General features: G+C 32.3%; 1 protein-coding gene and 3 long non-coding RNA genes across 4 annotated transcripts; 1 reads left to right on the forward strand and 3 right to left on the reverse strand.

Moving 5' to 3' along the window:
* Positions 1-415: 415 nt before the first annotated feature.
* On the reverse strand, positions 416-5,855 carry LOC110702813 (protein trichome birefringence-like 41). Its single transcript, XM_021880559.1, has 5 exons — positions 5,721-5,855; positions 3,329-3,541; positions 2,371-2,546; positions 2,104-2,262; positions 416-1,663 (listed from the first exon to the last, which is right to left on the reverse strand). The coding sequence occupies exons 1-5, from the start codon at positions 5,853-5,855 to the stop codon at positions 1,375-1,377; spliced, it is 972 nt and encodes a 323-aa protein (XP_021736251.1). The 3' UTR covers positions 416-1,374.
* A 2,723-nt stretch (positions 5,856-8,578) lies between these two features.
* LOC110702776 lies at positions 8,579-9,618 on the reverse strand. Its single transcript, XR_002507583.1, has 2 exons — positions 9,106-9,618; positions 8,579-8,978 (listed from the first exon to the last, which is right to left on the reverse strand). It is a non-coding gene; the product is annotated as an uncharacterized LOC110702776 (long non-coding RNA).
* Positions 9,619-16,966: 7,348 nt separating this feature from the next.
* On the forward strand, positions 16,967-18,161 carry LOC110702777. The gene is made up of 2 exons (XR_002507584.1): positions 16,967-17,334; positions 17,954-18,161. It is a non-coding gene; the product is annotated as an uncharacterized LOC110702777 (long non-coding RNA).
* A 2,669-nt stretch (positions 18,162-20,830) lies between these two features.
* On the reverse strand, positions 20,831-25,357 carry LOC110702778. Its single transcript, XR_002507585.1, has 2 exons — positions 24,857-25,357; positions 20,831-21,143 (listed from the first exon to the last, which is right to left on the reverse strand). It is a non-coding gene; the product is annotated as an uncharacterized LOC110702778 (long non-coding RNA).
* Positions 25,358-27,148: the final 1,791 nt, after the last annotated feature.

Consider the following 27,148-nt stretch of genomic DNA (forward strand, 5'->3'; position numbering starts at 1 on the left):
ATCTTGATTAAAACTCTGAAGAGTCCTAATTGAATTAAGAATGAAAAGAACCTTCTAGAATATTCTAGAAAACTAAAACCATTCCTAATTGCATTAGGAATGATAAATTATATTAGGCCCTCCCCTAGATCATTGGGCCGTACTTAAAACTCAAACCGAGCCCAGTTTAGTAAATTGGCCATAACTTCCTCAATATTCATCGGAATTGGGCTTATAATATATCGTTGGAAAGGTCTTTGCAAACCCCATCCAACTACACCATTATTGGACCCATATCATGGACCAACCAAACTGGATTGGTTGTTTTCTTAAAGTAAAGTTTTCAAAAACAGAGAGAAGAGAAAAGAAATAAAACTTTCCGCAACACTAGACCTTTCCACACTTTCGTTTCATTCGATTATGATTCGACGTGAAAGGCACTCATCACTGGGTTTGGTTTTGGGGAGACACAAATGGGTGTCTACAGGTGTCCCATATCATTTTTCCCATTTTTCATTTTAGGTGTCCCAATCTATTGTTTCCATTTTTTGGACACTATGAAAAGACCAAACTGCCTTCGTATTTTTTTTTATTCACTCAACTACCAAAAATAGCCCATATTTCTTTAAATTTTTAAGCCTCAACTCATGTGTATGTACATTTTTTTCATGCACTTAGGATTTGTGTCCCACTCACATTTCTTATACTCCCTCCGTCCACAATTATCTGCAACATTTGTCATAAATGGGTGCTCTCTATTATGTGCAACAAATTTTTTTTCTTTCCTCTTTTTGTAAAATTTAAAATGTAAAAAGACCATCTTACCCTTACTTTTTTGTATTAATTTTGTTTAACCTTTTTTAATTAAACATGTGGGACCACTTTCTCTCTCCTCTTTCCCACTCACTTTAACCCACTGTCATACTTAAACATATGGGACCACTTTCTGTCTCCTATTTTCCTCATTTTTACTATTTAATTAAACCCACTCAAACTTAATTAAACTACACTAAAAGTTTTGCTTAGGAATCCGCAAAAAATACATTTGGTGCAGATAATCGTGGGCAGAGGGAGTACATAGAAAATAGTACAATAGAGGAAGCCCCGGTTAATATTGATTTATATTACTGTTTTTATTGTTTATAAAACATTATAAACAATAAAAACAGTAATATAAATCTATAAAGTCAAAGGAATAATGCAATTATAATGTACAGACCTATATATGGCTATCTGCGAGTACCATAAGGAAGGAGGACAATTTAAACTTTTTATTTCTTAAACATTTCATTAAAAATAAATGTGTATTTCAACAACTTAAGTCTATCAAGAATGAGACTTTAATTGTGTATACCTTAATTAATCATAAAAAATGAAAAATAAAGGCCTAAAAAACTATAAAGAAGCATAAAGGAGTAAATTCCAAGTATCAGGAACACCAGCAAGACAACAATGTGTGCAATCTCCACCAGTTTTTGAGGCACCATATTTTTGAGGATGTGCATCGGGCCTTAATTGGGTCAACAATGAGACGTCCAAAAAGAAAGTTGGGTTATTCATTTGGCCCAATATGTTATTCACTATACCGATTCCTGGGCTTGGTGGTGCTGGGCTTTTTGATCCAAGTATTGGTTGTGTCTCCTTATAACAACCTTGTGCCGTTGGTTTCCCAAAATCAATGCCACTGCCAATTTTATGGGAATTATGTCATTTAGGATGTGTTAATTAAAGTTGGCAAATATTTAGTAATTGTCTTTTGTATTTTGTTTATTGTATTGGTACATGTAACATACACATGGAGTAATAACACATCGTTTGTAATTTGACGGACTATATGATTAAAGTAATTAGTTAAGTGGTCAGATAAGATGATAAGAAGAATACAAATTCAGTATATGTCATCTATGATTACGTAGTACAATTTTGTATAGCTACGAGTACTTTGTTTTTCTAAATCTATTGTTCTACCTATTTACTACATCTGTTACATATTATTTGCAACGATTTGATATAAAGTGGAGAGGAAAAATGTCTAATCGTTGCAAACAATATGCATGTAGTACAGTTTCTAATTGAAGCATAATATAGTTTTAACTGTGAAGGATAAGGCAAGTATTATCTTACTGATAGTGCGACGCTGAGATGCCCTGATAAAAAACTTTGGTTCTACTATGATCAAGCGCAGAATCAACCCATTTTGCCCAAGTTCCTAGTGCAATCTTGAATGCCTCTATTCGATTCATATCCTTCTTTGTTTCATTTCCTAGTTGTATGAAATCCCATCTACAAATGTATTCCAATATATATTAACAACCTTTTTTTTTTTTTTGAGAAAAAGTAATAATAGATACTTGAAATATACAAAAAATATATAAATAGATTGAGACATACGGTTGCTGGGGTGGAACATAAAACCACCAATGCCAACTATCAAAGATGAGCAAGTCAAAATCAGTCCATGCATCACCACCCTTGATAGACTCAAGCTTTAAAATTCTGCCTGTTGGTTCCACATCTATGTCCACTAGGAATTGATGCCATTGCATATTAATTGTGAGATTATACTCCTGCAATTCCAAAAAATTTATTTAAATTTAGTCATATCTAGAAGAGAAAATTGTCTTTTTATTTTTCATAAATTTTTAAAATTAAATACTTAAACTTACACATATTTATCTCAATCAACTAGTGTGTGGTCCAAGTAATGTCCCGGGTTATTACTTTAAATTTTCATATTATAATGTATAAGTTTCTAAATACATAAAGTGTATAATAAACATTAGTAAACAATATAGGAAGAAAAAATAAACCAAAATAAGCACCTCTAATGAAAATTAGATGTAATTAATTTTAGTTGTAGTGAATGTGAAGATGTCTCATGACACGTACACTTTGTATGTTATGAAACTTTTTTTCTTTCTAGATCAATATTCAATAGGAACATAGGTCTCTTTCCCTCCTAATTTGTTTAAGTAAATTAACCACCAATTACAACCAAATCCAACATTTTATTCTACCCAACATGTCAAGTCATTAGCAACCTATCGTCCCCATTACAACCACATGTCTACATTCAACACTTAGCCAATAAACCCAATAGTGCCTTATCATTGGCGGCTCTAGATACCACCCTTGTCTCATTCACCCAACGTAACGAGCAACCAAGTTTATAAAATTGCCTATTTTTTTGGGGTGTTAGAGAGCCACAAGGACAGATGATGAGAATTGATCCTAGGATCAATTAATATTTCGTTATAAAATTTTTTGTAATTTAGTCACCATAAATTAGTTAACAATTGATAGTGCAATAGATTGAATGGTTAATAAAAAAGCTAATCAAGTGACTTACAGGAAATTGAAAGGAATACATGGGTTGTTGCTGCGTCAAGTTGTATGTAGCGTTTGGATTGCCCGCATGAAGCATGCAAGTAAGAGATTGCCATTGATTTAGGCTTAGTGAATCCCCCACAAACAATATTTTCTTTCCACTAAATTTTGTGAAAAAATCATTTACATAATATCTGTATTTTAAGTTAAGAAAAAGGGGGTCAATTAAATTGAACTAATAAATCAATTTCATACTTTGCAAGTAGCTTGAAAATTATTATATTCACCTGAATGCAATTAATTTTAATCATTAATCATTTGATGAATAAATGAGCAATAATTATTTGAACAATCGAAATATACCTACCAGAGTGGCCCGGTGTGGCCCAAATTCTTATATGTGGTTGACGCGGTGTGGCCCGCTACGTGTTACTTTGTTAGTATTATATGGGTTACTCAATCGTCATTGTTACATGTGTTAGTTTGTCAATATTATAGAGGTTACTCGATCAGTGTTATATGACTATTTTTATAAGCGGTCACATGATATGATCAGCCGTACACAAAAACACAATTTTTTTTTAAGAAATCTTGTGAACAGGCTAGAACTAATAATATTATTTATATATATAAATGTCATTTTATTAAGAATTATTAAGTTTGTTTAGATTGTCATTATTATACTGTTATATATATTTATCTACCAGTCTTATAAGCAATAATAATGTAGTGGTAATAACGGATTCTTTTTTTCTATGAGATCCTTTTCATGTTTTCGTTAACAATAATAATGGGGTGATGGTAATAGCTAAGATTCTTGGATTAATTGAAAGTTGAAACTTCAATAATTTTATGGAGTGGCAAGCTAAATTCATATTCTGGGTCCCATAATAATCTGGTACATGCAATCATGCAAGTCCACTAAAAAGTTTGTGTTTATAGAATAAGAAGTGGATGTTGCGCTCAAGGTTTACAATTTTTGTAAACTTAGCTTCAAAGGGAAGGCAATATTATAAATATTTCTAATTTTTTTTTTTTATCTTATAAAACCTATAGCTTTAACAACTTAAAATAAAACAAATTGATGTATTACCTCCGTTTCTCAAAGTTTGACTCACTTACTGTTTATAGGGTCAAAATAAAACAATTTTTTTATAATTTTCGCTTATACATAGCCGAAGATATTTATAGTCAAAGATGGTCATTGGAGATCGCACAAATGCAAAGTGAGTTGAATTATCAAGAACGGAGAGAATATAATTTATTGGATGGAGAATCATTTTTAATTTATTGAATTGGAAAGAAAAGATTGTTTATATATGCACATATATTATTTTAAAGATGGAAATAATAATAATACATTCCAAATCTTATTATAAGGTTAGATAATATTTTCACCAAAAAAAAATGGTTAGATAATTGCAAAAATACGGAGTATTATGTTAGGTGGAATATTTGCAAAAATATACATCTAGGTATATTCCAACCAATTAGTTGATATGAATCTGATAAATTCAAAGTACTTAAAAAATCTGAAAACAAAACTTTATTTTTTTTTTTATTTTTTTTTTTGACATCAGCATAATAGACTTGTAATAAAAATTACAAACTATGGAGTAGGTTTGATAAACTGCCCAAAGAAGCTTTACTAGCTCCAATGGTACAACAATTACATATAAAACTACATAACATCATCCTTGCAAGAAACTGTCGGCTTGAAAAATAGAAAATACAAGTTTATAACCTTGATAAACAAAAGGCTAGGGGTATATATGTAAATTATATCTAACTTTTGGTTAACTGTTATTTTCTCTCTCCTCCTTCAACCTTTTGGTATTTTTTTTATTTTCTATCTCCTTCTTCAACCTTTTGTTGTTTTCTCTCTCCTCCTTCAACCTTCAATTTCAATGGTGGAAATTTGAAACTCAAAGTCCCAAACCCAGAAACCACTTCTTCCTCCACCTACGGTAGTTCAAAATGCCACCGCGAATGAAAGGCTTTTTCTAAGGGGTTGATATGAACATAATTTACACTCTTTTCTAGTAGGGTGTCTTTTTGTTTCCCCGCAAAGCGACCATTGTTGATGAAGAAGATGGGGACTACAGGAAGAAGAGGAAGATGACGGGACGAAAAGGAAGGCTATTGTGGTTTTGATCGGCGGAAGGCGGACATATGGCGGTGGCTGTGATGGGTTTCGGATGGTGGTCGATGTGATGGTGGTGGACCACATGATGGCTATGGTGGTGCTGCCGGTGGAAGATTTGAGAAAAGGTGGGAGGAAGAAGATGAATAGTAACAAACGGTGAATTAACACCGTTAACTCTAAAAATCTGTCCAACTTGTCATAATGGCCCAAAAACAGTAAAAATATATTTTTTTAATCAAAAACACAATTTTCAATGCAACTTATTTACGAAAATTCTATTTGATAAACATATTTGTTTATCAAGGTTATAAACTAGGGCTTGCTCCTTAAAAAAACCAAGTGTTTGCCTTTGAACACGCTTCAAGATATACCCAATGTTATCATTGCTATCTTTGCATCCCATATATCGTTGATCTTGGAAAATGGACGAAAGAGCATAGAACACATAGTTATTGGTTGTTAACAATAACACGAGCTCAAAAAGACACCAATAGTCCTTAGCATTAGGCAACAGGGGTAGGAACAACAGACGACCCAGGCTTGACAACACACTTAGAGTCACTTTAAAAGGTGACTCGGTACCCTTAATCGTGGTACCTTTGGCCTCTTCTGTAAGAAAAAGACCATTACCATACTAAAAACCCCCAAAAAAAAACTTAAGGGAGCCCCCATGTTGGAGAGCAGGGTTAAGATAAAGGTTTTTCATATCAATAAATTGTAAATCCATTGCTAAACTGAAATTAAGGTGACCAAGGGATAACCTTTGAATACTCTCTTGACCGTAGTGATCAAAAGAGCTAACAACATACAAACAACAAGCCAAGACCAATCATAAGAGCCTAGACAAACCACAAAAAAATGGCAGTCTCCACAAATACCCGAATCCGAGCACCAGGACATTGTAAGAGGAGGTTAACACATCCCCTAGCTCCCCTAAAACCATGTTACACCACATGATAAAACCCAACCAGCCCCAAATAAAACAACGACAAGAGCATCGAAGAACAACCAACTTATCAAACTTTCGATAGAGAACCAATAAGGCAAGGAAACCACAAACTGTACTAAAACACGAACTTAACTCCACAAAACTGAAAATAAACAAACTAAACACAAAGGAGCTTAACATGGAGTAATGGGATTGAAATCCTCATCTTGAAAAATTATTGGGTCAATTTGAAAGGAAAGAAAGAAATTAAATACTTGTCAAGCTTAGAATTAGCTTTCTCTTTCCTTTTCTGCTTTTACTAATATCATACCAAATCATCTCCTTTCCTTTCCTTTAATTTACTAATATAATATATCACTAGAAAGTAGAAACTATGGTTAAATAAAATAAAAAAATTAAAAAAATAAAAAACCATATAGAATTTCCAAATCTTGGCAATGTAAATTTCATAAAAAAAATATAATTTGATCATATGAAATCTTGTTAGATTTGTTTCAAAATCTACTTTAAAATTTTTACGTTACATTACTATAATTTTTACGTATTTAAAATTAGAATTATACATGTTTTAAGATGTATATCGAATACTCTTTGGAGTTGGATAGGGAAATTAAATAAGAGTAATGGAGGGAGTATTACTTTGTGAAAAAAAAAAAAAAAAAAAACACACAAATAATTATTCTATTGTTAGCAAAAAAATTCATACATTTTCTGTTGGATATATAGACTATATGAACTTATGAAGGCTTTTAAAGCCATTAATCCAACATTTTTGCCTAACGGTTTATGTTCATTATCTCTATTATATAAAGGAACTATTAAGAACTTTTGTGTCTACGCTGAACCAATGAATGAGGGTAAACGAATTTTTCATTCATAATTTTTACACAAATCTTTCGTTTTCACTTGGTTCTAAACATACAAATCAATAAATAGACGTGTTTCATTAAAAAAAAATTAATAAATAGACGTATCAAAAGAGACCAATTAATTAAGCAATTCAATTGATACGTAAGTTCATGTTTATCAATTGTCAAATAAACATTGATTGATTTTGGATAGTAGCTAAATCACATAGGTTGTCTAAATCCTAAGTTAATTGATTCACATGGAATTAGTCCCCTTATCTCCATATTCCCCACCCACTAATACGTAAGTTGTTCTCATTTCATTTCATAAAGATAATAAGAAAGTAGTTATCATAAGCAAGCAACTTGATTCAATTATTGATTGCATGAAGTCTTAGAAATCCATAGTATTTGGGCCTGAGTAATGCTCGTGGTCATTTTATATCCATAGTATTTGAGGTTGTATCAATTGTATGTTTAAATCATATGAATACCTACAATATCTTTATTTTTTGACTTAAGTTGATAATATGCATGAAATTGAAAAGGAAACAATAATAAATGAAGGCATGTAAAATTTTAATTTGGAACGCTTGTTTTATTTGTATATAAATAAAATAAAGTATTACTCGAGATGGGTTACTCGGGGTAGTTCTGAACATGATTTTATGGATGTTTTCCCCCAAAGTGTTTTAATTTTGGCAGGCAATCTATTACTAAAACAAAACATTGCTGACATCATTAACTCTCAAATTATCCTACGTGTCATTCTAACATTAAAAATTTTCCCTCCATTTTTTCTATGTTTGATGTCATCATTTATTTTATTTTTTTAAACCTACACTATACATTTTTCTAATAAAAAAATTACCTGTCTTTTTTACACAAATGATTTATTTCTTGCATAATAATGAAAATTAATTAAATAGTGCAACGCACGAGTCTAATCTAGTGATTTAGGCCCTATTCACTTCACCTTTTTTTATTGAATTGAAATTATTTTTACTGAACTAAAATTATATTTGCTGAACTGAAATTATTTTTATTGAACTGAAATTAATTTTACTGAACTAAAATTATGTTTGCTGAACTAAAATTATTTTTACCAATTTTCTATTATATTTCTTCTTTAAGTTTACTGATTTTTATGAACTGAAATTATTTTTACTGATTGAACTGAACTTATTTTGCTGAATTGAACTTTTTTTACTAAAATGAAATTAATTTTACTAAAGTGAAATTATTTTTACTGAATATTATTTTTTTTAAGGTGAAGTAAACAATGCCTCAATATAAAAGCTCCCCTAACGTTTTTCTTCAAAAAAAAAGTATGGATAAAACAAGTTCTTTATCAAGTTATTTACACTACTAGGTACTGAACTTTGCAAAATGTATCAGGCAAGGTACTGAACTTTCATTTGTATCAGGCAAAGTACTTAAGGAACAGTACTAAACTTTCCCACCTACAACAACCGGTTAACAACAAAAAAAAAAAAAGAAAAAATAAAATTCTGACAAAAATTATGGAAGGTACTGAACTTTCAATTTTTTTCCAAAAATGTTTATTGCAGCTCCATTGAAGGTCTGTTCCAAAAACCTTCCTTCATCTTTGAGCTACCAATAATTTCATAATTAATACTCCATATAAAAAATTAAACCACAATCGAATATTATGCGATTCAATAAACTTCAAATGCGATTCTGGGTATAGCACGGTACACAAATATCTCTGCAACATTGAAATTTAAATACAATAATTAATTAATAATAACACAATCAAATAAAATCTCATTAATTATAACAAACTAATTAACCCTAAATTACAATAATTAACCATAAAAAAATCATTAACTTACCTGATAGACTTGGGACTTAGGGTTTAGAGGAAGCCGAAATTCGAAGGTTATTGAAACCCAGATCTGTAAAGTCCATCTTCCAGACTTCCACCATACAAAAATTGACAGGAGGAATTAAAACATCATTATTTTCTATTCTCTCTCCTCCATTTTTGCCACTATCTTCAACCTTCTTTTTCTTCTCCTTTTTCTACTGCTTTTTCCCACAATATTACGCTCATTCTTCAAGAATTTTATATAATTATTAAGTTTTATTGATTGGAAAAGAATTTGCAGACGAAAAGAAGAAAGGGGTAATTATTAAGAGCATCAACTACAAGAATAACCCTAACAAGTAATCGAATTGTTATCGAAAATTAATTCCCACATTATTTATAATAGAGGCAAATTAATGAAAATTATATACTTGTATAAGAAAACCCCATAAAATAATCCAAATTGAATTGGGGTTGTAAAACGAAGGAGAAGAGAAGATAGAGAAAGTTGGATGAAAGTAATATTCTAGAGAAAGAAAAAGTTGTTATCCATGAATTTATTTATTTATTTATTTATTTTAAATCAAATAAACCGGTTACAATAGGTTACCAACTGAAAGGTTACCTCCAGCCTAGGTCAAAGTACTCTATTTGATACAAATAAAAGTTCAGTACCTTAATTGATATATTTGGCAAAGTTCAGTACCTTGTAGTGTATATAGCTCGTTCTTTATCCAAGCTAAGTTTAGTGAATTACTCCTTCCGTTTCACATTAGTTGCAACACTTTTCATTTTCGGCCGTTTCATATTAGTTGCAACACAACTATATTTGGAAAGGACCCACCATTAATTTATAATTTCTCTCTCCCACGAACCCCACTTTCACAAAGGTTGGGGGCAGCTCTCGGGGTAACATTGCACCAACAGTAGCAACGTGGGTCTGTCCACCAAATGGTCAGGTAAAAATTAATGTAGATGCCCATGTGATAGGTGAGGAGGGGGTAAGTTTGGGTGTGGTGATCAGAGACGATGCTGGGACAGTTTTGCTAGCTGGCGTGAAGAAAATCTGTTGCAGATGGGCTCCCGAAATAGCTGAAGCAGCTGGTGCAGCCTATGGGCTTGAATTAGCGCACAGATGGGGTTATTCAAAGTAGGGGTGAAACAAATTCGGGTTAAAACCGAACCGAACCGAAAACCGAACCGAATAAGAAATATGGTTCGGTTTTTTTTTTGAAGTGGTTCGGTTCGGTTTTTAAAAAAAAATATTTCGGTTTTCGGTTTGGTTTCGGTTTGAGGAAATGGAAAACCGAAAAAAAACCGAAAACCGAAATTTAGGCCCAGATTTACCCTAAGTATATAAGGAAAAAAAAAAAAACCCTAACCCTCATTCTCTGATTCTCTCTCCTGACTTCCTCAGTTCCTCGCCTCTTACCCTACCCTCATTGCGAATTTCTCAGTCTATCACCCTCACTTTCTCAGTTTCTCAATCATCTCTTTTGTGTTTCTCAGAATTCTCACTCTCCGTCGTTCACCGGCACTCGTTCAGGCGTTCACTGTGACACCGTCCACCGTCCAAAGGTATGCTTTTAAGTTTTGATTATGCTTGATGTTCATATTTTTTTAGGGTTTTAATTATGATTAGTGTTAAATGTTAATTACAAAACTCTGCAAATTACATGTACAAATTTGTTAAACATTCTGATTAGGGTTTTAATCTATGCTTGATGTTCATATTGCGATGTTGTTTCTGAATTTTCTATTCTGTACAAATTAGTAAAACATTCTGAATTTTCTGGTATTTTGATGCTTCGGGGTTTTGGTCTATTCAAGGGTATTTTGGGTTTTGGACTAGTAAAACATTCTGATTAGGGTTTTGGTCTAGTAAAACATTCTGAATTTTCTGGTATTTTGAAGCTCTATTCGATTGGACTCTGTTGAAGATTGTTTCAGATTATTAGTTAGTTATTAATTCAAGGGTTCGCATGATTAATAGCATTATCATTGTCTTGATAAGTGTTTATTAGATTGTTGATCTTTGTTATTATTGTTAATTTTGATTTTACTTGTTTTGGGTACAGTTAGTCAGTTAGTGCTTAATTTGATTGTTTTTGGGTGGTGGGGTGGAATCTTAGGGGGCTAATTATTATTGCTAAATTGTTATTGTCTTTTGTGCAGTTAGCCAGTTACTATTGATTTTGTTTATTAGGGGTATAATTATTATTATTGGTACTGTAAGTCTCTTTTTTTTTTTATAGGACTATAAATTCATTGTAATTCTTACTAAAATAAATTAACTACAATTCAAAAATATGTAACAAAACTAACAAAACCCAATATTAACTTAATTTCATCTAACAACAATTGTTAATATAATATCATAATAAGTTTTGCACCAAGCCTCATAAACAAGAAAACAGTTTGCATGACTAATGCACAACCGCCCCAACCTATTATTCCCTTTAAAAGATCCAATATTCTTAATTTATGAGTTTGCATGTATTCTTACAGATTGTTATTCAACCACGAATTATTGAATGACAACCAACGTGGGTGGTGTTCCTGACCAGCCTCAATCCGAACATGAGACTGACCAAGTCTCTCAAAATCAGAAAAAAGAACAGGGAGCAAAAAGGAAGAGGATGAAAGAACGCTCTGAAGTTTGGGAGCACTTTGATAAAGAAGACTTACCTTCTGGAATGCAGGCAATTTGCAAGTATTGTGGGATGAGCTACAAGTGTGGGGCAAAGAAAAACGGCACTAGTGTGTTATGGGCTCATATTTCGCGATGTCGTAAGTATCCCTTTAACACCCCTAAAGATTCAAAACAAAGTTTGCTTTCATTTAAAAGTGCTAAAGAACCAAGTGGTGGTACTAGTGGGTTGACATACCACAAATTTGATGCTGGTAGTATTAGAAAAGCTTTGTCATTTATGGTGATTGTTGATGAACTTCCATTTAAGTTTGTTGAAGGTATAGGTTTTAGACATTTTTGTGGTGTAATAGAGCCTAGATTTAATGTTCCTTCTCGAATTACAGTAGCCAAAGATTGTTTTGAAACATATTTAACTGAAAAACGAAAGCTGAAAAATGTGTTAAAAAGGTGTAATTCAAGAGTTTCTTTAACCACTGATACATGGACCTCTATACAACAAATCAATTACATGTGCTTGACTGTCCACTTTATTGATAATAATTGGAAATTACACAAAAGAATTCTGAATTTTTGTCCTATTTCTAGTCATAAGGGTGATGATATTGGCAAAGAAATTGAAAAGTGTTTGCTTGATTGGGGGCTTGAAAATGTCATGTGCATAACAGTTGATAATGCTAGCTCAAATGATACTGCAATTGGGTATATGAGAAGGAAAATAAATGGGTGGAAAACTGGGGTTCTTAAGGGTCGTTTCCTTCACATGCGTTGTGTTGCACACATTGTCAATTTGGTTGTTTCTGATGGGTTGAAAACTGTTAATGAGTCGGTTCAACGTGTTAGGCATGCTGTTAGGTTTATCAAACAATCTCCTGCTAGGTTGCAAAGGTTTACAAAATGTGTCTTAGATGAAAAAATCAACACAAAAAAGGGATTTTGCCTTGATGTGCCTACTAGGTGGAACTCCACCTATTTGATGTTGAATGCTGCTATTGAGCTTCAAGATGCTTTTGAGAGGTATTCTGGGGAAGACCCTCACTATGTAGTTGATTTGAATGAGAGGGATGGTAAGGGTAGCCCAGATTCTGATGATTGGAATAATGTAAGAAGACTTTCTGAATTTCTACAAGCCTTTTATGATCTGACCTTGCATGTCTCTGGCTCTTTATATGTCAGTTTGAATTTGTTTTTTCATGAATTGGTGAGTGTTGCTGTACTTATGAAAGATTTGGTTTCAAGTGATGATGTGGATATGTGTCTTATGGCTTGTAGAATGAAAGAAAAATATGAAAAGTATTGGGGTGATCCAGAAAAAATAAACCTCCTGATTTTTATTGCCGTTGTCCTTGATCCTCGTTATAAGCTTGATTATGTTGAGTGGATGATAACTGAAATTTATGACCCTATTGTTGCATCAAAGTTAGTTGATAATGTGAAGGTAGCTTTGAATGCTTTGTATGAGGAGTATCGTGTTTCTTCTGGTAATGATGTGAATAGGGAGGAAGTGTCTTCAAGTAAGGATGGCAAAACTCCATTGAGTCCCAAACATAAAAAGATTGAAGTCTTAAAGAGTAAGTATAAGAAACACAAGTGTGAGAGAGATGGAGATGCAAAAATAGAGTTAGACAAATATTTGGAGGAGGATACAGCGGAGGATATTGATGAATTTGACATTTTGAGCTGGTGGAAGTTCAATTGTTCAAGGTTTCCTACTGTGGGGAGAATTTCCCGTGATGTTCTTGTTGTCCCTGTTTCGACAGTAGCTTCTGAGAGTGCATTCAGCACTGGGGGCAGGGTTCTAGATCAGTTTAGGAGCTCATTAACTCCTCGAGTTGTAGAAGGTCTTGTTTGTGCTCAAAATTGGTTACGTGCTTCACCATTTCCAAGTATTGAAGAATGTTTAGAGGAAGTTGAGCTTCTTAAAGAGGGTAATATATAAGAACATCTAATCATAAGTTACTTATTTTCATTATGTGTATATATTTTAACTTGGTTATTTTTGTTATGAATTATGATAGACTTGAAGAATATGGCAGTTGGTGATGCTGATATTGATGAAGTGCTCGAAATAATAGACTGATGTGGCTCTTTGCTCATTGCTGACTTGCTGTTGCCACTTGCCAGACTTGCTACTGCCTTGCTCTATCACTGCTACTGCCTTAGTCTATGCTGCTGAGTGCTGACCTGCTTTTGCTGCTGACCTGCTGTTATGATGCTGTTGTTGCCCTGCTGCTTGTTGCTACTGCTGTTAAACAATTTTTTTACTGCCTTTTAGAACTTGGTCTATGCTGCTTGTTGCTACTGCTGTTAAACAATTGTTAAAGTTGTAATGTTGAACAATTTTATTTTTTTTTTGGATGAAGTGTTGAACTTTTAAAATTTTGAATTATAACTTTGAAGTTTTAGAACTTGTTAATGTTGTTTAAATCTCATTAAGCATTTATGCTACTACATATGTTGATGAATATAATATTTATATGATTTAAGCCCACAAAAATTGCAGATTAAAGCCCAAATAAACAAGGCCCAAAAAAATTCGGTTTGGTTCGGTTTTTTCTTTTGAAACCGAAATTTATATGGTTTGGTTTGGTTTGGTTTCAAAAGTAAAGTGGTGCGGTTTGGTTTCCAAAAACCAAAAACCGAATTAGGGTGGTTCGGTTTCGGTTTGGCCTATAAACCAAACCGAAAACCGGACTTTCACCCCTAATTCAAAGGTGAAGCTTGAATGTGATGCAGTGAACATGACTCGGGCAATTCAGCAACGCAAGGATGGTGTTGCTCCGATTTTCCTTTCCTTAAAGACCCCATATTTTCTATAAGTATTTATGCCCTATTCATGTGCATTTTTTTTGCACTTTTTTTTTTTTGTATACATATTATTTTTTACAGGAAGAAAAAATATTTTATTTTTGAAAAAAGATAATTCTTAGTTTTTCATGCACTTATTATTTGTGCCCCATCTCCATTTCTTATACAAAGAATATAGGAAAAATGTAAACTAATAATCCCACCTTTAGTCGGTCTTCCACAAACAATCCCACCTTTTGAAATTCCAGAAATAATCCCACCTTTTGCCCCTATCTTCCATTAACAATCCCTGACCGGTTGGATTGATCTGGTAACCGATTTTCTTAAGTTAAAAGACACGTGTAGGTTTTTAATAGGTTTAGTCCGATTTTTAATAACTAAAAAAAAACAAATCTAATTAAAAAAAATAAAGAAGAAAACCCCCAGCCCCGCCACTAGTCCAGCCTGCCACTGCACTCCTCTCCCCATCCCCGCCCTTGCATTCTCCGGCAACCACCACCCTGAAAACACCACCAGTCGCACACCCCTTCCACAACCATCAATTTCGCACAATCCCGGAGTTCAACGATGATGTAATTCGAACACACGGAGTTTTGAGATTTTTCGTGGGGGTAGGATTTCGTTGGGGTGGTACTTGGGTTATGTGGGGCTGTAGGCGTGGGTTTTGTGGGGGTGGTGGGTTTTGTATAGGTGGGTTTCATGGGGTGGTTTTTATGGAGTTTTTCAGGCTAAGGGTTGAGTTTTTAGGGCCAAGAGGAGTTATTTGGGGCTGTGGGTGGTGTTTTCGGGGTTATCATTGGTATTTTTGGGGCTGTGGGCGGTGTTTTCGGGGGTGTTATTGGTTTTGGGGGCTGTGGATGGTGTTTATTTTGGAGCTGTCAGTGGTGTTTTCGGGGTTGTGGGTGTTTTCGGGGCTGTGGATGGTGTTTTTGGGGTTGTGGGTGGTGTTTTCGGGGCTGTGGGTGGTGTTTTCGGGGGCTTTCGATGGTGTTTTGGGGGCTGTGGATGGTGTTTTCGAGGTTGTGGGTGGTGTAATTTGAGTGAGGCTCGGGTTTTGGGGGTGGTGATGGTATTTCGGCGTGGTTGAGGGTTTCGTAGTGGCCTAATGGATGGAGGTGGCGGTAAAGGGTGAGGGTTGGGGTGACCACGGTGGTGGCTGGTGGTCGTAGAAGAGATTAAGTTTTAAAAATAAAGGGAATTTTTTTTAACCTGTTTAACAGGTTGTAGGTCAAAGGGATTGTTAGTGGAAGATCCCTATCAAAGGTGGGATTATTTCTGGAATTTCAAAAGGTGGGATTGTTTGTGGAAGACCGACTAAAGGTGAGATTATTAGTTTACATTATTCCAAAAATATAATACTCCTATGAATGAACAATAAAAATAGTACTATTTAATAGTACTATAATTTCAAAAGAATTATGCAATCATGTACTGATGTACAGAGGCCTATATCTGGCTATATGCGAGTACCATAAGGAAGAACTTTTTTGCACATTTTCTGCCAATGGACAATGGTACAAACTTTATCATATAACAATGAAGAGAAATTCATTCAGGGGATGCCCCGGTTTCTCATGGTGAGAAACAAATTTGTTTCTCATAATGACATTTTTGTGAATAAATCAACAATTTTTTCATTATTGTGGGCTCCACAATTAAATAAAGTTGAATAAAGTGTTGATTTATTTACGAAAATGCCATGTGAAAAACAAAATTTGTTTCTCACCATGAGAAACAGAGAATTTCCCATTTATTTTCTATTTTCTTTCATATCCTTGTGATGACTAATAGTTTTAAAAGAGCTTATTTCAATGCCATAAACATAATTTTAAAAGAGCTTATTCCGATACTATAAACAAAACTATTTTCCATAAAAAAAAAATTATATATATTGTATAAAATAAAATACCTCAACTATAAATGAAGAGCATACATAATCCTAAAAAACAATTTAATTTTTAATTTCTTAAACATTTCTTTAAGATAAATTTGTAATTCAATAGATAAAGTCTATCAAGAATGAGACTTTGATTGTGTATACCTTAATTAATCATAAAAAAATAAAAAATAAACACTACTACAAAAATGGCCAAAGAGACCTAAGATAAGAGACCGCTTAATTAAATAACAGGTCTCTTTGTTTCAAGAGACCCAATATTACAAATAACGGGTCTCTCTCATACTACCTTAAGAAAGTGAAAATTAATAAAGACCCTTTACCAAAGATAACTGGTCTCTCTTGAATTTTTTTGTTTGTAATTTTTAAAATGGAGAGACTCGAGTTCTTAAAAAAACGGTCTCTAGACTAACACCTTAGACCGCCTATTTGAGTTAGGCGGTCTCTGCATCTAGCACATTAGACAACATATTTAAGTTAGGCGGTCTCTTGCTATTTTTTCACACTTACACGCTACTTTTTTTTTTTTTTTTTTACTTTATCATTTTCTATTTTAATCCCCTTTATAGCTTTTGGGCTTTACCCCAACCCGTTTTTGATACTCCCTCCTCATTTAAAACCCTAGATTGCTTCCAGCATCCTTCCTTCCAATCCTTCCCCTCCTTGTCTCTCTCTATTTTGTTTCAATTCATGCAACCACCTCTAACCTTTGCACCTTTGCACTTCCATCAATCTCACTCACAGTCCTTCACCCATACTCTCTCCTTCTCGATCTCAGCCCCGCCAACATAACTCCACCCTATACATCCCTCAACTTTGCTTGTCACGCGGCGGTGCTTTTGCAATCAACTCGCCATTCTCATGCTCGAACACTCGGCACTCTCTCTTTGGGTTCAAAGGTTTGTCTCTCTCTCTCCCCCTCTTCATCTTTTATTTTTGTATATTATTTTTCTAGAATGAGTTGATTTTCGATTTGAAATGTGTGGGTTATTTTTCTTGAATTTTGTTTCCATAATTTATTTGATGTTTTCAAAAAATCTTGTAGTTTACTATCTTTAAATTAGATGAAAATACATTTCAAAATCACAATAATCGGCTCAAAATCACAATGGATAACTAGATTTACTCTTGAAAGGTTATTTTGAAATACCTAATGAAAGATCCCGTAAAAAAAAAAAAAACAAAAAAACAAAAACAACCAAACGAAAGAGTGTGTTGAAACTAAAAGTCAGATCTCATTTCACAAAGAGGATTAATTTTAGCGAACTTGTTGTAATTTTTTTTAAATAAAAAATTTATGTTTAGTTATACTTTTTCTTTCATTTTTCATAGGTTATTAATGATTTTATCAATTCAATTGGGGTAGAATAGTTTTTTCTGGGCACTCCATTTGAATTCTGTGTGTGTTTTTTTTTTTAATTTACTTTTGAAATTCTGGATTTGGATTTTTTTTTTAGGTGGAGGTTGTTGTTAACACAATTTTTCTGGGTTAAGCTAATTCTTATATGTTAATTGCAGCTTATAATCGAATGGATCAGTTCATATTCGAAGCTAAAGAAGAAGATCTACACGAATGAGTTGTTGAAGTTTGGGATGAAGAAGCATTTTATAGGATTAATTTTTTTTATATATGTAATTATCGATTTTGTATAATTTTGTACTATATACTCTATACCATGTATAAATATATTAAATGTATAAAAATCAATTAGTTATTTTGATGAAATGTAATTTTAATTTACGATTTAAAAATCAAATAAAATAAGCTTTTTTTTTTATTTTTAAATGATGCCCAAGAGACCTGTGAAGTTAGATAAGCGGTCTCTGTTTTCAAAAAACAAAGACTGCCTAAGTTCAATAGGCGGTCTTAGTTTTCCCATAAAAGAGACCGCCTAACATCAATAATCAGTCTTATTTTTCTCATTCTAGAGACCGCCTTTCAACAATAGGCGGTCTTAGTTTATTCATTCTAGAGACAGCTTCCATCAAAGCAGTCTCTTTGCCAAAGAGACCGCTTAGCTAGAGACCGCCTATAAAGCAGTCTCTTTGGCTTTATTGGACGGGTCTCTTTGGCCATTTTTGTAGTAGTGGCCTAAAATACTATAAAGAAGCATAAAGGAGCAAATTCCAAGTATCAGGAACACTAGAAAGACACCAATGTGAGCAATCTCCACCAGTTTTTGAGTTACCATATTTCTGTGGATGTGCATCGAGCCATAATTGGGTCAACAATGAGACGTCCAAAAAGAAAGGTGGGTTATTCATTTGGCCCAATATGTTCTTCACTATAATTATATACTCCTAGACTCTAGTGTAGCTATCTATCCCTAAACCCCCATCCCTAAACAATGCATAAACAAACCCAACAACCCCATTCTGTAATTGTGTAGTAACTGAATAGTAACCACACTTTTTACCCACCTATAGATAATAAAAAAAAATTTAAAAAAAATTCAAATCATCATTTCATTTCATTTTCTCTCTCCTTACCCATTTTCTCTCTCTACACCCATTTTCTCTCTCTAAACCCATTGATCTACTTTTTCAAACCCAAAATTTCTACGAATTTGAGACAAATTATCAATAAAAATTGTTCAATCACTACAAAATTCAACAAAACAAGATTGAAATTCGAAAGAATAAGTGGTTTTGCTCATATTTGGTTCAAAAAGAGTATGAAACCTAGGTTTTACTAATTTTTTTTTTGTGATTGTATTTCAAAACAATTATTGAAACATCAACTGCGGAAAATGCATCATGTAAGTATTTACTATAGTTTTAGTAATTTTTGTTCAAAAACTAATAAATCAAATCATTACATTCTTCATTTTTTTTGTACAACGAAGAAAACAGTTCTAGAGAAGGAAAACAAAGATTCTGGAAAAATGTAAGTATTAATAAAATTGATTTGTAGTGAAATTTTTCTTTTGATAGATGTTCATTTCCATTTGATAAATGCTCATTTATACATTAGTATACTATCATTCACATGTTTTTTTTTTTCGAAAAAACTCTCATTTAATTAATACAAATGCTCATAGATCATTCAATTCATATGTATTTAATAATTTATAGTCATTCGTGTAATAATGTTCATTTTTTCATAGTTTGATGTGGAGAATTATTTTGATGAATGTTCGTTTTTATTTTGGTAAATGTTCAATCACATAATAATACATGGTCATTCACAATTTCACATATTAACATACGATTATTAGAATATCAAAGGTGTTTGATGAATGTTCATTTTTATTGCAGTACGAAGGAAATAGTTTTAGAGAAGAACATAGAAAATCTGGAGAAAAGTAAGCATTAATTAAACTAGTTCGCAGTGGGTTTTTTATTTAATAAATGTTTTTTTTCCATTTTGATAGATGTTCATTTGTATATTAGTATATAATCATTCACATGTTAATAGATGATATATATATATATATATATATATATATATATATATATATATATATATATATATATATATATATATATATATATATATATATGTCATTGTATTGATGTTCATTCTTTTTCATAGTTTGGAGTGGAAAATTATTCTGATGAATGTTCATTAGTATTTCATGTTCATTGATTGATATCTTTCATAGGCATTTTTCAACTAATGCATGTTCATTTATATATTAATAGATTGTCATTTTAATATTCAATTATCTAATTATGTTCATTTATGTATTAAGAGTTGTTCATTTCCATATTAATGGATGTTCATTTCTATACTATTATATGATCATTTATTTATTAATATATGTTCATTTTCATATATATCGATCATTTCAATTGTTCTACAATTCATATTCATATGAAAATTGGTTCATTTCAACACTTATTCTTGCTCAAATCTAACTAAAAATTCATTTATTTTTGTCTATTAGTTAAACAAAGAATTGTGGATATAGTGAGTTAGTTACACCACATAATAGCAAGAAGAAAAAAGAAGACGACAAAAATAAGGAAATTAATCAAGAAGACATGGATTTGCGAAACATGAACCAATAACATGAGCTTGTATTTTTTTTGGATCGAGAATTCAGTATGTATAATAATATGTGTGGAATTGTGTTGTATATTTTAATATCCAATATTTTAATTTTTGGTGATATAAAATTTCTATTTGATTTTAATAAGAAGGAAATAAACTTTTTTTTCCCAAAGTATTATTACAAACCACATCCTTCAAAAGCAAACATTTAAAAGGAAATAAACTTTTTTTTTTTCCCAAAGTATATATAATGTTCATATTTTTTGATGACTTATATAATGTTCATATTAGGAAACCAATATGTTCATAAACAAAAAAACTAAATATTCATAACAACTTGAATTTGTGGTTGAGCATTTACAATTGTCGACTTTGAACCATTATTCACTAACTATATATATTAGAATATTTGACACTATCAATAGAAAACTGTACAAAAGCTAAACATTCAGTTCTTGTATCAAATCTCTCATAGGACATAATATTTCTACACTTGTTATCTTTCTAACAATCCTCATTAGAACAAATATATATTTTCATAGAAAATGAGTCATCCCTTTGCCTCTTACTACTCCCAACTCTGATGCCAAAACCTTTCATAAAAGCATACTCATTATACATTTCATATGCATCATCTTCAAAAGGAAATTGTTTTCCCCAAAAATCAAATTGACTTGCTTCTTCAAAAATAACAGCATTCTCTTTTTCCCACTACAATAATTAAACATGTAACAAATGAACACATACAGTTGCAATAATGGTCAATCACAATAATGCATTTGATCAATTACAGTTAAATTACCATATGTAAAAATATATATGATCATCTATAGTTACATAACTAAACATTATTTATGAAACTACAAAACATTGATAATCATTAAAAGTCACATGTACAACTTATAATCCCATAAACATATATATATATATATATATATATATATATATATATATATATATAAATGAACATTTATAATTGCATAATTGAACATTATTACAAATACACAAAATAACAAATTTTAAAATATGTTCACTAGTTAAAATATATATGAGCGTCTTTACAAGAATAAAAATCATTGAAATTCACGTGTACAACATTTATATTTAAATACAACTACAATAAACCTATAGTTTACTACAGAAAACATACATTAAACATAAATGAACATTGGATGGTGGAAATGTTCACTTTCGTGTTTATGAAACAATTACATGTAATTGTATAACTATATGGAAATGCATTATTATTGTAATTAAATTGAATTTATTTTATATTGAAAATTATGTTTAACAATTCTTTATTTATATAAATTCAATTATAAGACGTATGTATTTGCATACATCTTACTATAAAAATTACACATAGCTTTTGAAATGAACATTTAATGATACAAAAATGAACATATGTTGAAACACGAATAAACAAAAATGTACATTGGATGATGCAATACTTCTAATAATAAAAATGACTAGAACGCATCAATCCATATAATAAATTTGCTCTTATTTTTATTGATAAAAAAATTCTTAAAATGCAATTCATAAAATATATTAATTTGAACAAAAACTCCTTATTATAAAAATGAACATCTAATGATTTATAAATGAACATTTACCAATACAAAAATGAACATATTATAAAAAATTTACAGAAAATTCATAAATGAAAAGGGACAGGGGCGGGACACGCGCGGAAGGGGGGTGCAGGCAGTGTTCCCTACCATAGAGTGTAGGTAAAAATTTGTATGGCCAAAGTACTAAATTGGACCCGGAATAGTTTTTATATGCGGCCCAATGATATAGAGGAGGGCCTATTATTAATAATATTCCTAAAGTCATTAGGATTGACTTTAGTCTTCTAGAATAATCTAGAAGTTTCTCTTAAATCCTAATGGAATTAGGATTGATAATTATAATTTAAAGAGTTTTATTTGGAATAAAATAAGTGTTTTATTTTGATAAATCTGATTTTAAAACTGATAAACGCGGATTCTAATTACTTAATTATATCAGGAAAAGGATTCCATACAAACACGTTTTTATCTTTTAACTAGCGTCAAACGACAGTTTTGTCACACGATGACAGGGTCTGTCGCACGGTGACAGCTATGCCACAGAACCAATTTTAATCCGATTCAAATTCTAACTCTTTTCTATCGGTTTCCGGACTATTTTTCTATAAATAGGGCCCTTCACCTCCGTTTTCAAATCATCAACATCAACAATCAACAAGCTTGATCACAATCATCTCTCTTCTCTCTCTAAGCTAAAGCTTATTCTCTCTCTATTCTCTTTCTAAAATTGCCCTTTTCAAAAAATCATACCGCATTCATTAGTTCTAGACACACCTAGCCAAGCTCGAAGTTGCCTTCGCCCTCGACGTGAAAGGTTGATACTTTCTGAGGGTTTGATCCCAAATCCCTATTTCAATTATCTAATTTAATTGTTTGATTTAATATTTTATTGAATTTTACTAACGTGTGTATTCATTTGATAGAAAGAGGTACGAGGCATCAAAGTGAGTAATTTTATTACTCTATCCTTTAGAAAGCATGTTTAGATTATATTAATTCCTAGTATCATGTTAGGATGTTTTTATTGCTTTCTAGTATCATGTTTAGGGTGCTTCCTATTCTTTCTAATATCATGTTAGTATCATGTTAGGGCTAAAGCTTTGATTTTTATTGTTTAGTGACATGCTAGGATTTGTTATTAATCTTGTTAGTATCATGCCTAGGATCTTACTAATATTATTATGCTTTATTGAGTTTATGATGATGATGATTGTTGGATTGATTGATATCATGTTGCTTGATATATATTATTGTTATTGTTTGGTCACGCCTTTTATGCAGGTTTAAAAAGAATTTGTACTTGAAATCACGCCTAATAAGATTTTAATTCAAGTGATTGCCAATAATAGTTTTGTTTGTGCATTAATATCAACCAACATAGATTAAACAGGTTTAGGGTTAACTTCATGATTGTATGTTAGTCAGAAAGCGCACATGAATATGAGAAGAATAAAGTAGATGCCTATTTTATAGGTGGGTTCAATCTCTTTTAGGTTGGATTCGTACCTTCACCCCCAAATATCCATTCATAGTTCCAGACCACTATGGAGTTAGCGATCTCTTGGATCGTGAAGGGGTGTAACCTTCACCCTGTGAGCGGTTTACGAGTTCCTAAAACTTGTTGGCGACTATTTTGCTCTAGCTTCTTTCCCTTTGGACGCCACCATGCTCAAGTGTATGATCACAGTGGGGTTCAAGTTTGGGATGCTTGAAATATTCCCTACAGTTCTATATGACTATTCTCAGTAATACCTTTCATGATTTGCACATCGTTCCCTAAATTCATGCTAGTAATGCCACAAGCATCTTGTAACATATTAAGTTCACTATCATCATCTAACTCATCATTTTCATTGACACTTTGTAAAATTTCCCCATGAAATTCCCAGAAGGTATAGTTCTCATACATTCCCCACTTAAGTAAGTCTAATCTTATATCACATCTCTTTTTACAATATATATTTCGACACTTATTACAAGGACATCTAATAGTCTCATCTAATCTTACATGGGAATAGGCAAAATTTAAAAAGCCATCAACACCTTTAACATAATTAGGAGACGATCAATTTTTTATTTTCATCCAAGTCTTATCCAAATCCATCTCCTAGTACTCGAAAAAAAAAAACATGTAGATTAATAACACAATACAAGGATAAAAATTTATAAATTATAGAATAAAAAAAAAACAACCATTTTTATTAATCACAAGACACCCTCATACTCGCCAAACCAACACACAAACAACAAAACAAAACATAACACACCAGAGAAACAAAAATCTAAAAAAAAAAAAAAAAAAAGAAAACCCACAACCCATTGACACAACCTGCCCCTCAAAAACAATGGCCCAACCAGATTAGCAGACACACCACAACAACATAAGCAAACTCAAATGCAAACCTCACACCCACCTTAGGAGGTTTTTAATAATTACACCAAACTAAACTGACAATTCAACCAACAGCCCAACAAATAGGAAAAACGAAAACTACAACGACAACCCAGAAATTCATATGAAATTAATTTTCAACGACAAGCTAATTTCAATGTAATATCATGCAACACATATTATCAACTATTAATTGAACTCAACTTCCACTTAGAAATAACCTTGACCATCCAACAATTACAAAAATTATGAAATTAACCCTTCAAATTATACCGAGATTGGTACCCAGATGCTAGTAACAACTAATAATCCTCTACTAGTAAAATTCTTCAGAGCTAACCCTTCATTAAACCATAAAATCGAACCCATCAATTTTTTAAAACCCAGAAATTAAATTGAACCCGACAAAATTAAGACCCTACAAATTGAACACAACAATTAAAAGTTAGAAATCTTACATGCAAAGGCCAAGTAGTGTAGCCAGAGGAAGGATGCATCGCTGGTGAAGTCGTTCACTGTAGCCGCCGCCGAAGAACAATGAAGGAAAGAAAATGAAATTGTGTAAGGTTCTTGAGTTGGAAAGTGGTCTGGGGTTTTTTTGTTCTTAGAATAAGAACAAAATGAAATAAAAAAGGATGGGAATTAGCTGTATGTCTTTTGTTAATGTGGCTATTTGTTTGTTTGTTTGTTTTTTTTTTTTTTTTTTGATATATTGTTGCAACAACTACTATTGTTGTTAAATATATTGATCTTTTTTGCCACAACTACAGTTGTTACAATACTCGAGACTTAATTTTTTGCGACAACTACTGTTGTGGCTATACATTAATTTTTTTTTGATACGAATACTTTCGTTGCAAATCATAGTTTTAAATTTTTACCCCGAAATTTTCATTGCCCGCGCTAATGGTTGTTGGAGGGAAACGAAAATTTTATTTTTTGCAACAAGATTTGCAACGGTATATTTGTAGTCGTTGCCAAAATTATATTTTGCAACGACAAACTTTAAGCCGTTGCAAAAACTTGTTGCGATAATTAGTTTTTCTTGTATTGACAATTATACATCTTGGGGGGTTTTTCTCAGGTCTTGAGCCTTTTACCCTTTCTTCTTCAAACCACTAGCTTAACCACATTAAAATGCTCGAAAGACCCATTTGAGGTATACATACACTTGTGTAAAGTTCGGTTAGAGCTACGTTCGGCCTGATTCCTAACAGATACGTAGGGAACCTCACATCGAGGTGCGGCTACATTCATATTCATATTCAAATATGATTGAGTCAAAACATTTCCAATGCTCATCCCTGTCCATCTAGAGCTAGATTTGGGGGCTTGAATCCAAATTACCCAGCCTAAAGAGTCACCATCTTGACTCTTTTCACATCTATTTCCATCACCATAGCCTTTGCAGCCAGCCTTAGTATCACTTTCACACACTTCATTCACATATTCATGGCTATATCCTCTTTCCTTTAGGAACCCCTTATCATGAAGGCCATGTTTGGTAAATGGCTTTTTGGTAGCTTTTTGGTTAGCTTTTGGCTTTTGGCTTTTTTGTGTGGTCAAACAGCCAAAAAAAGTGTTTGGTAATTGGCTTTTTAGTCATCGAAAAGGCTGGCTTTTATGCCAAAATAAAAAAGCTGCTTTAAGTAGCTTTTTTTATTGGCTTGTTGGCCCACAAATTATTTAATAAACAGCTAACAACCAACAATTAATTTACCAAACACTTTTATAAACATCCAACTTAGCCAATTTCAAAAGCCATTATAAACAGCCAAACATTCTAACTGGTCAAACAAGCCAAGTGAACCAGCCAAAAGTCATTTGCCAAACAAGGCCGAAATCTTGTTCCCACACCACACATGCTTCACGACAGCATCCAGCAAAATCATCATCATCATTCGATAGGATTATCACATATGTACTTAGCTTCCTGACCTAAGTACATTCATCAAGATTCATTGTTACACTTCCTTAGCTCCCTGACCTAAGCAATACTCAGCAATCACCATTGTATACGTGTCTAGATTCTAGACCTAAGCAACTTTCAAGATGATTTGTTTTTTATACACACTATATATGATGCTTAGCTTCCTAACTTAAGCAACATACATTGTCAACAAACTATTGTGCTTAGCTTCATAACCTAAGTGCATTCATTGATCGTGTCACATGATGTAATTTTCCTTAGCCTCTTGGCCTACGAACATTCCTCATGCATACAATATTTTCAAGACGAGCAATTCAATTTGACAAGAAGAAAATCCATGCGATTCGTCTCACTTTGCTCAATGAGGAAGCTCATAACTTCTTCCCTTTTTCATGTCTTTTCTTCTTGGGAAGTTCAAAAAAAAATTTCAAATTTTTCTCGACGTGAAAGTACAAAACTTCTTCTATTTTTCATCTTTTTTATTTTGGGGAAGTTCAAAAAAAATTTCAAAATTTTTATTGAGGAAAGTTCTAAAACTCTTACTTGTTGTAAATTGTTATTATTATGGATGTCCATTATGGTGTATAACCCCCCATCTTTATGACTCCCATTGTAACCCCTTTGTAACCCCCTTGTATTATGACTACTATACTACACTTTGTAAACCCTACTTAAATGTATGGACTCTTCATTGTCCATGTGAATGATCATATGCTCATGTATAAATATGACATAGCTGAATGAAATGAATGGTAGAATACATTATCATCTCTATCTTTCTCTACACTATCCTCTATTCTCTTTATTTTATAACACATTA

This window comes from Chenopodium quinoa, unplaced genomic scaffold (genome assembly GCF_001683475.1).
Source record: "Chenopodium quinoa cultivar QQ74 unplaced genomic scaffold, ASM168347v1, whole genome shotgun sequence".
Taxonomy (NCBI): domain Eukaryota; kingdom Viridiplantae; phylum Streptophyta; class Magnoliopsida; order Caryophyllales; family Amaranthaceae; genus Chenopodium; species Chenopodium quinoa.

What these genes read in the sequence shown, in the direction of transcription:
- LOC110702813 (XM_021880559.1), bottom strand. Translation starts at nt 5,855, where the DNA reads ATGGGATGCAAAGATAGCAATGATAACATTGGGTATATCTTGAAGCGT. An exon ending in TATGTTCCACCCCAGCAACC is followed by an intron (nt 2,263 to 2,370) that starts GTATGTCTCAAT and finishes ATACATTTGTAG; the next exon opens with ATGGGATTTCATACAACTAG. An exon ending in ATCTCAGCGTCGCACTATCA is followed by an intron (nt 1,664 to 2,103) that starts GTAAGATAATAC and finishes TAAAATTGGCAG; the next exon opens with TGGCATTGATTTTGGGAAAC.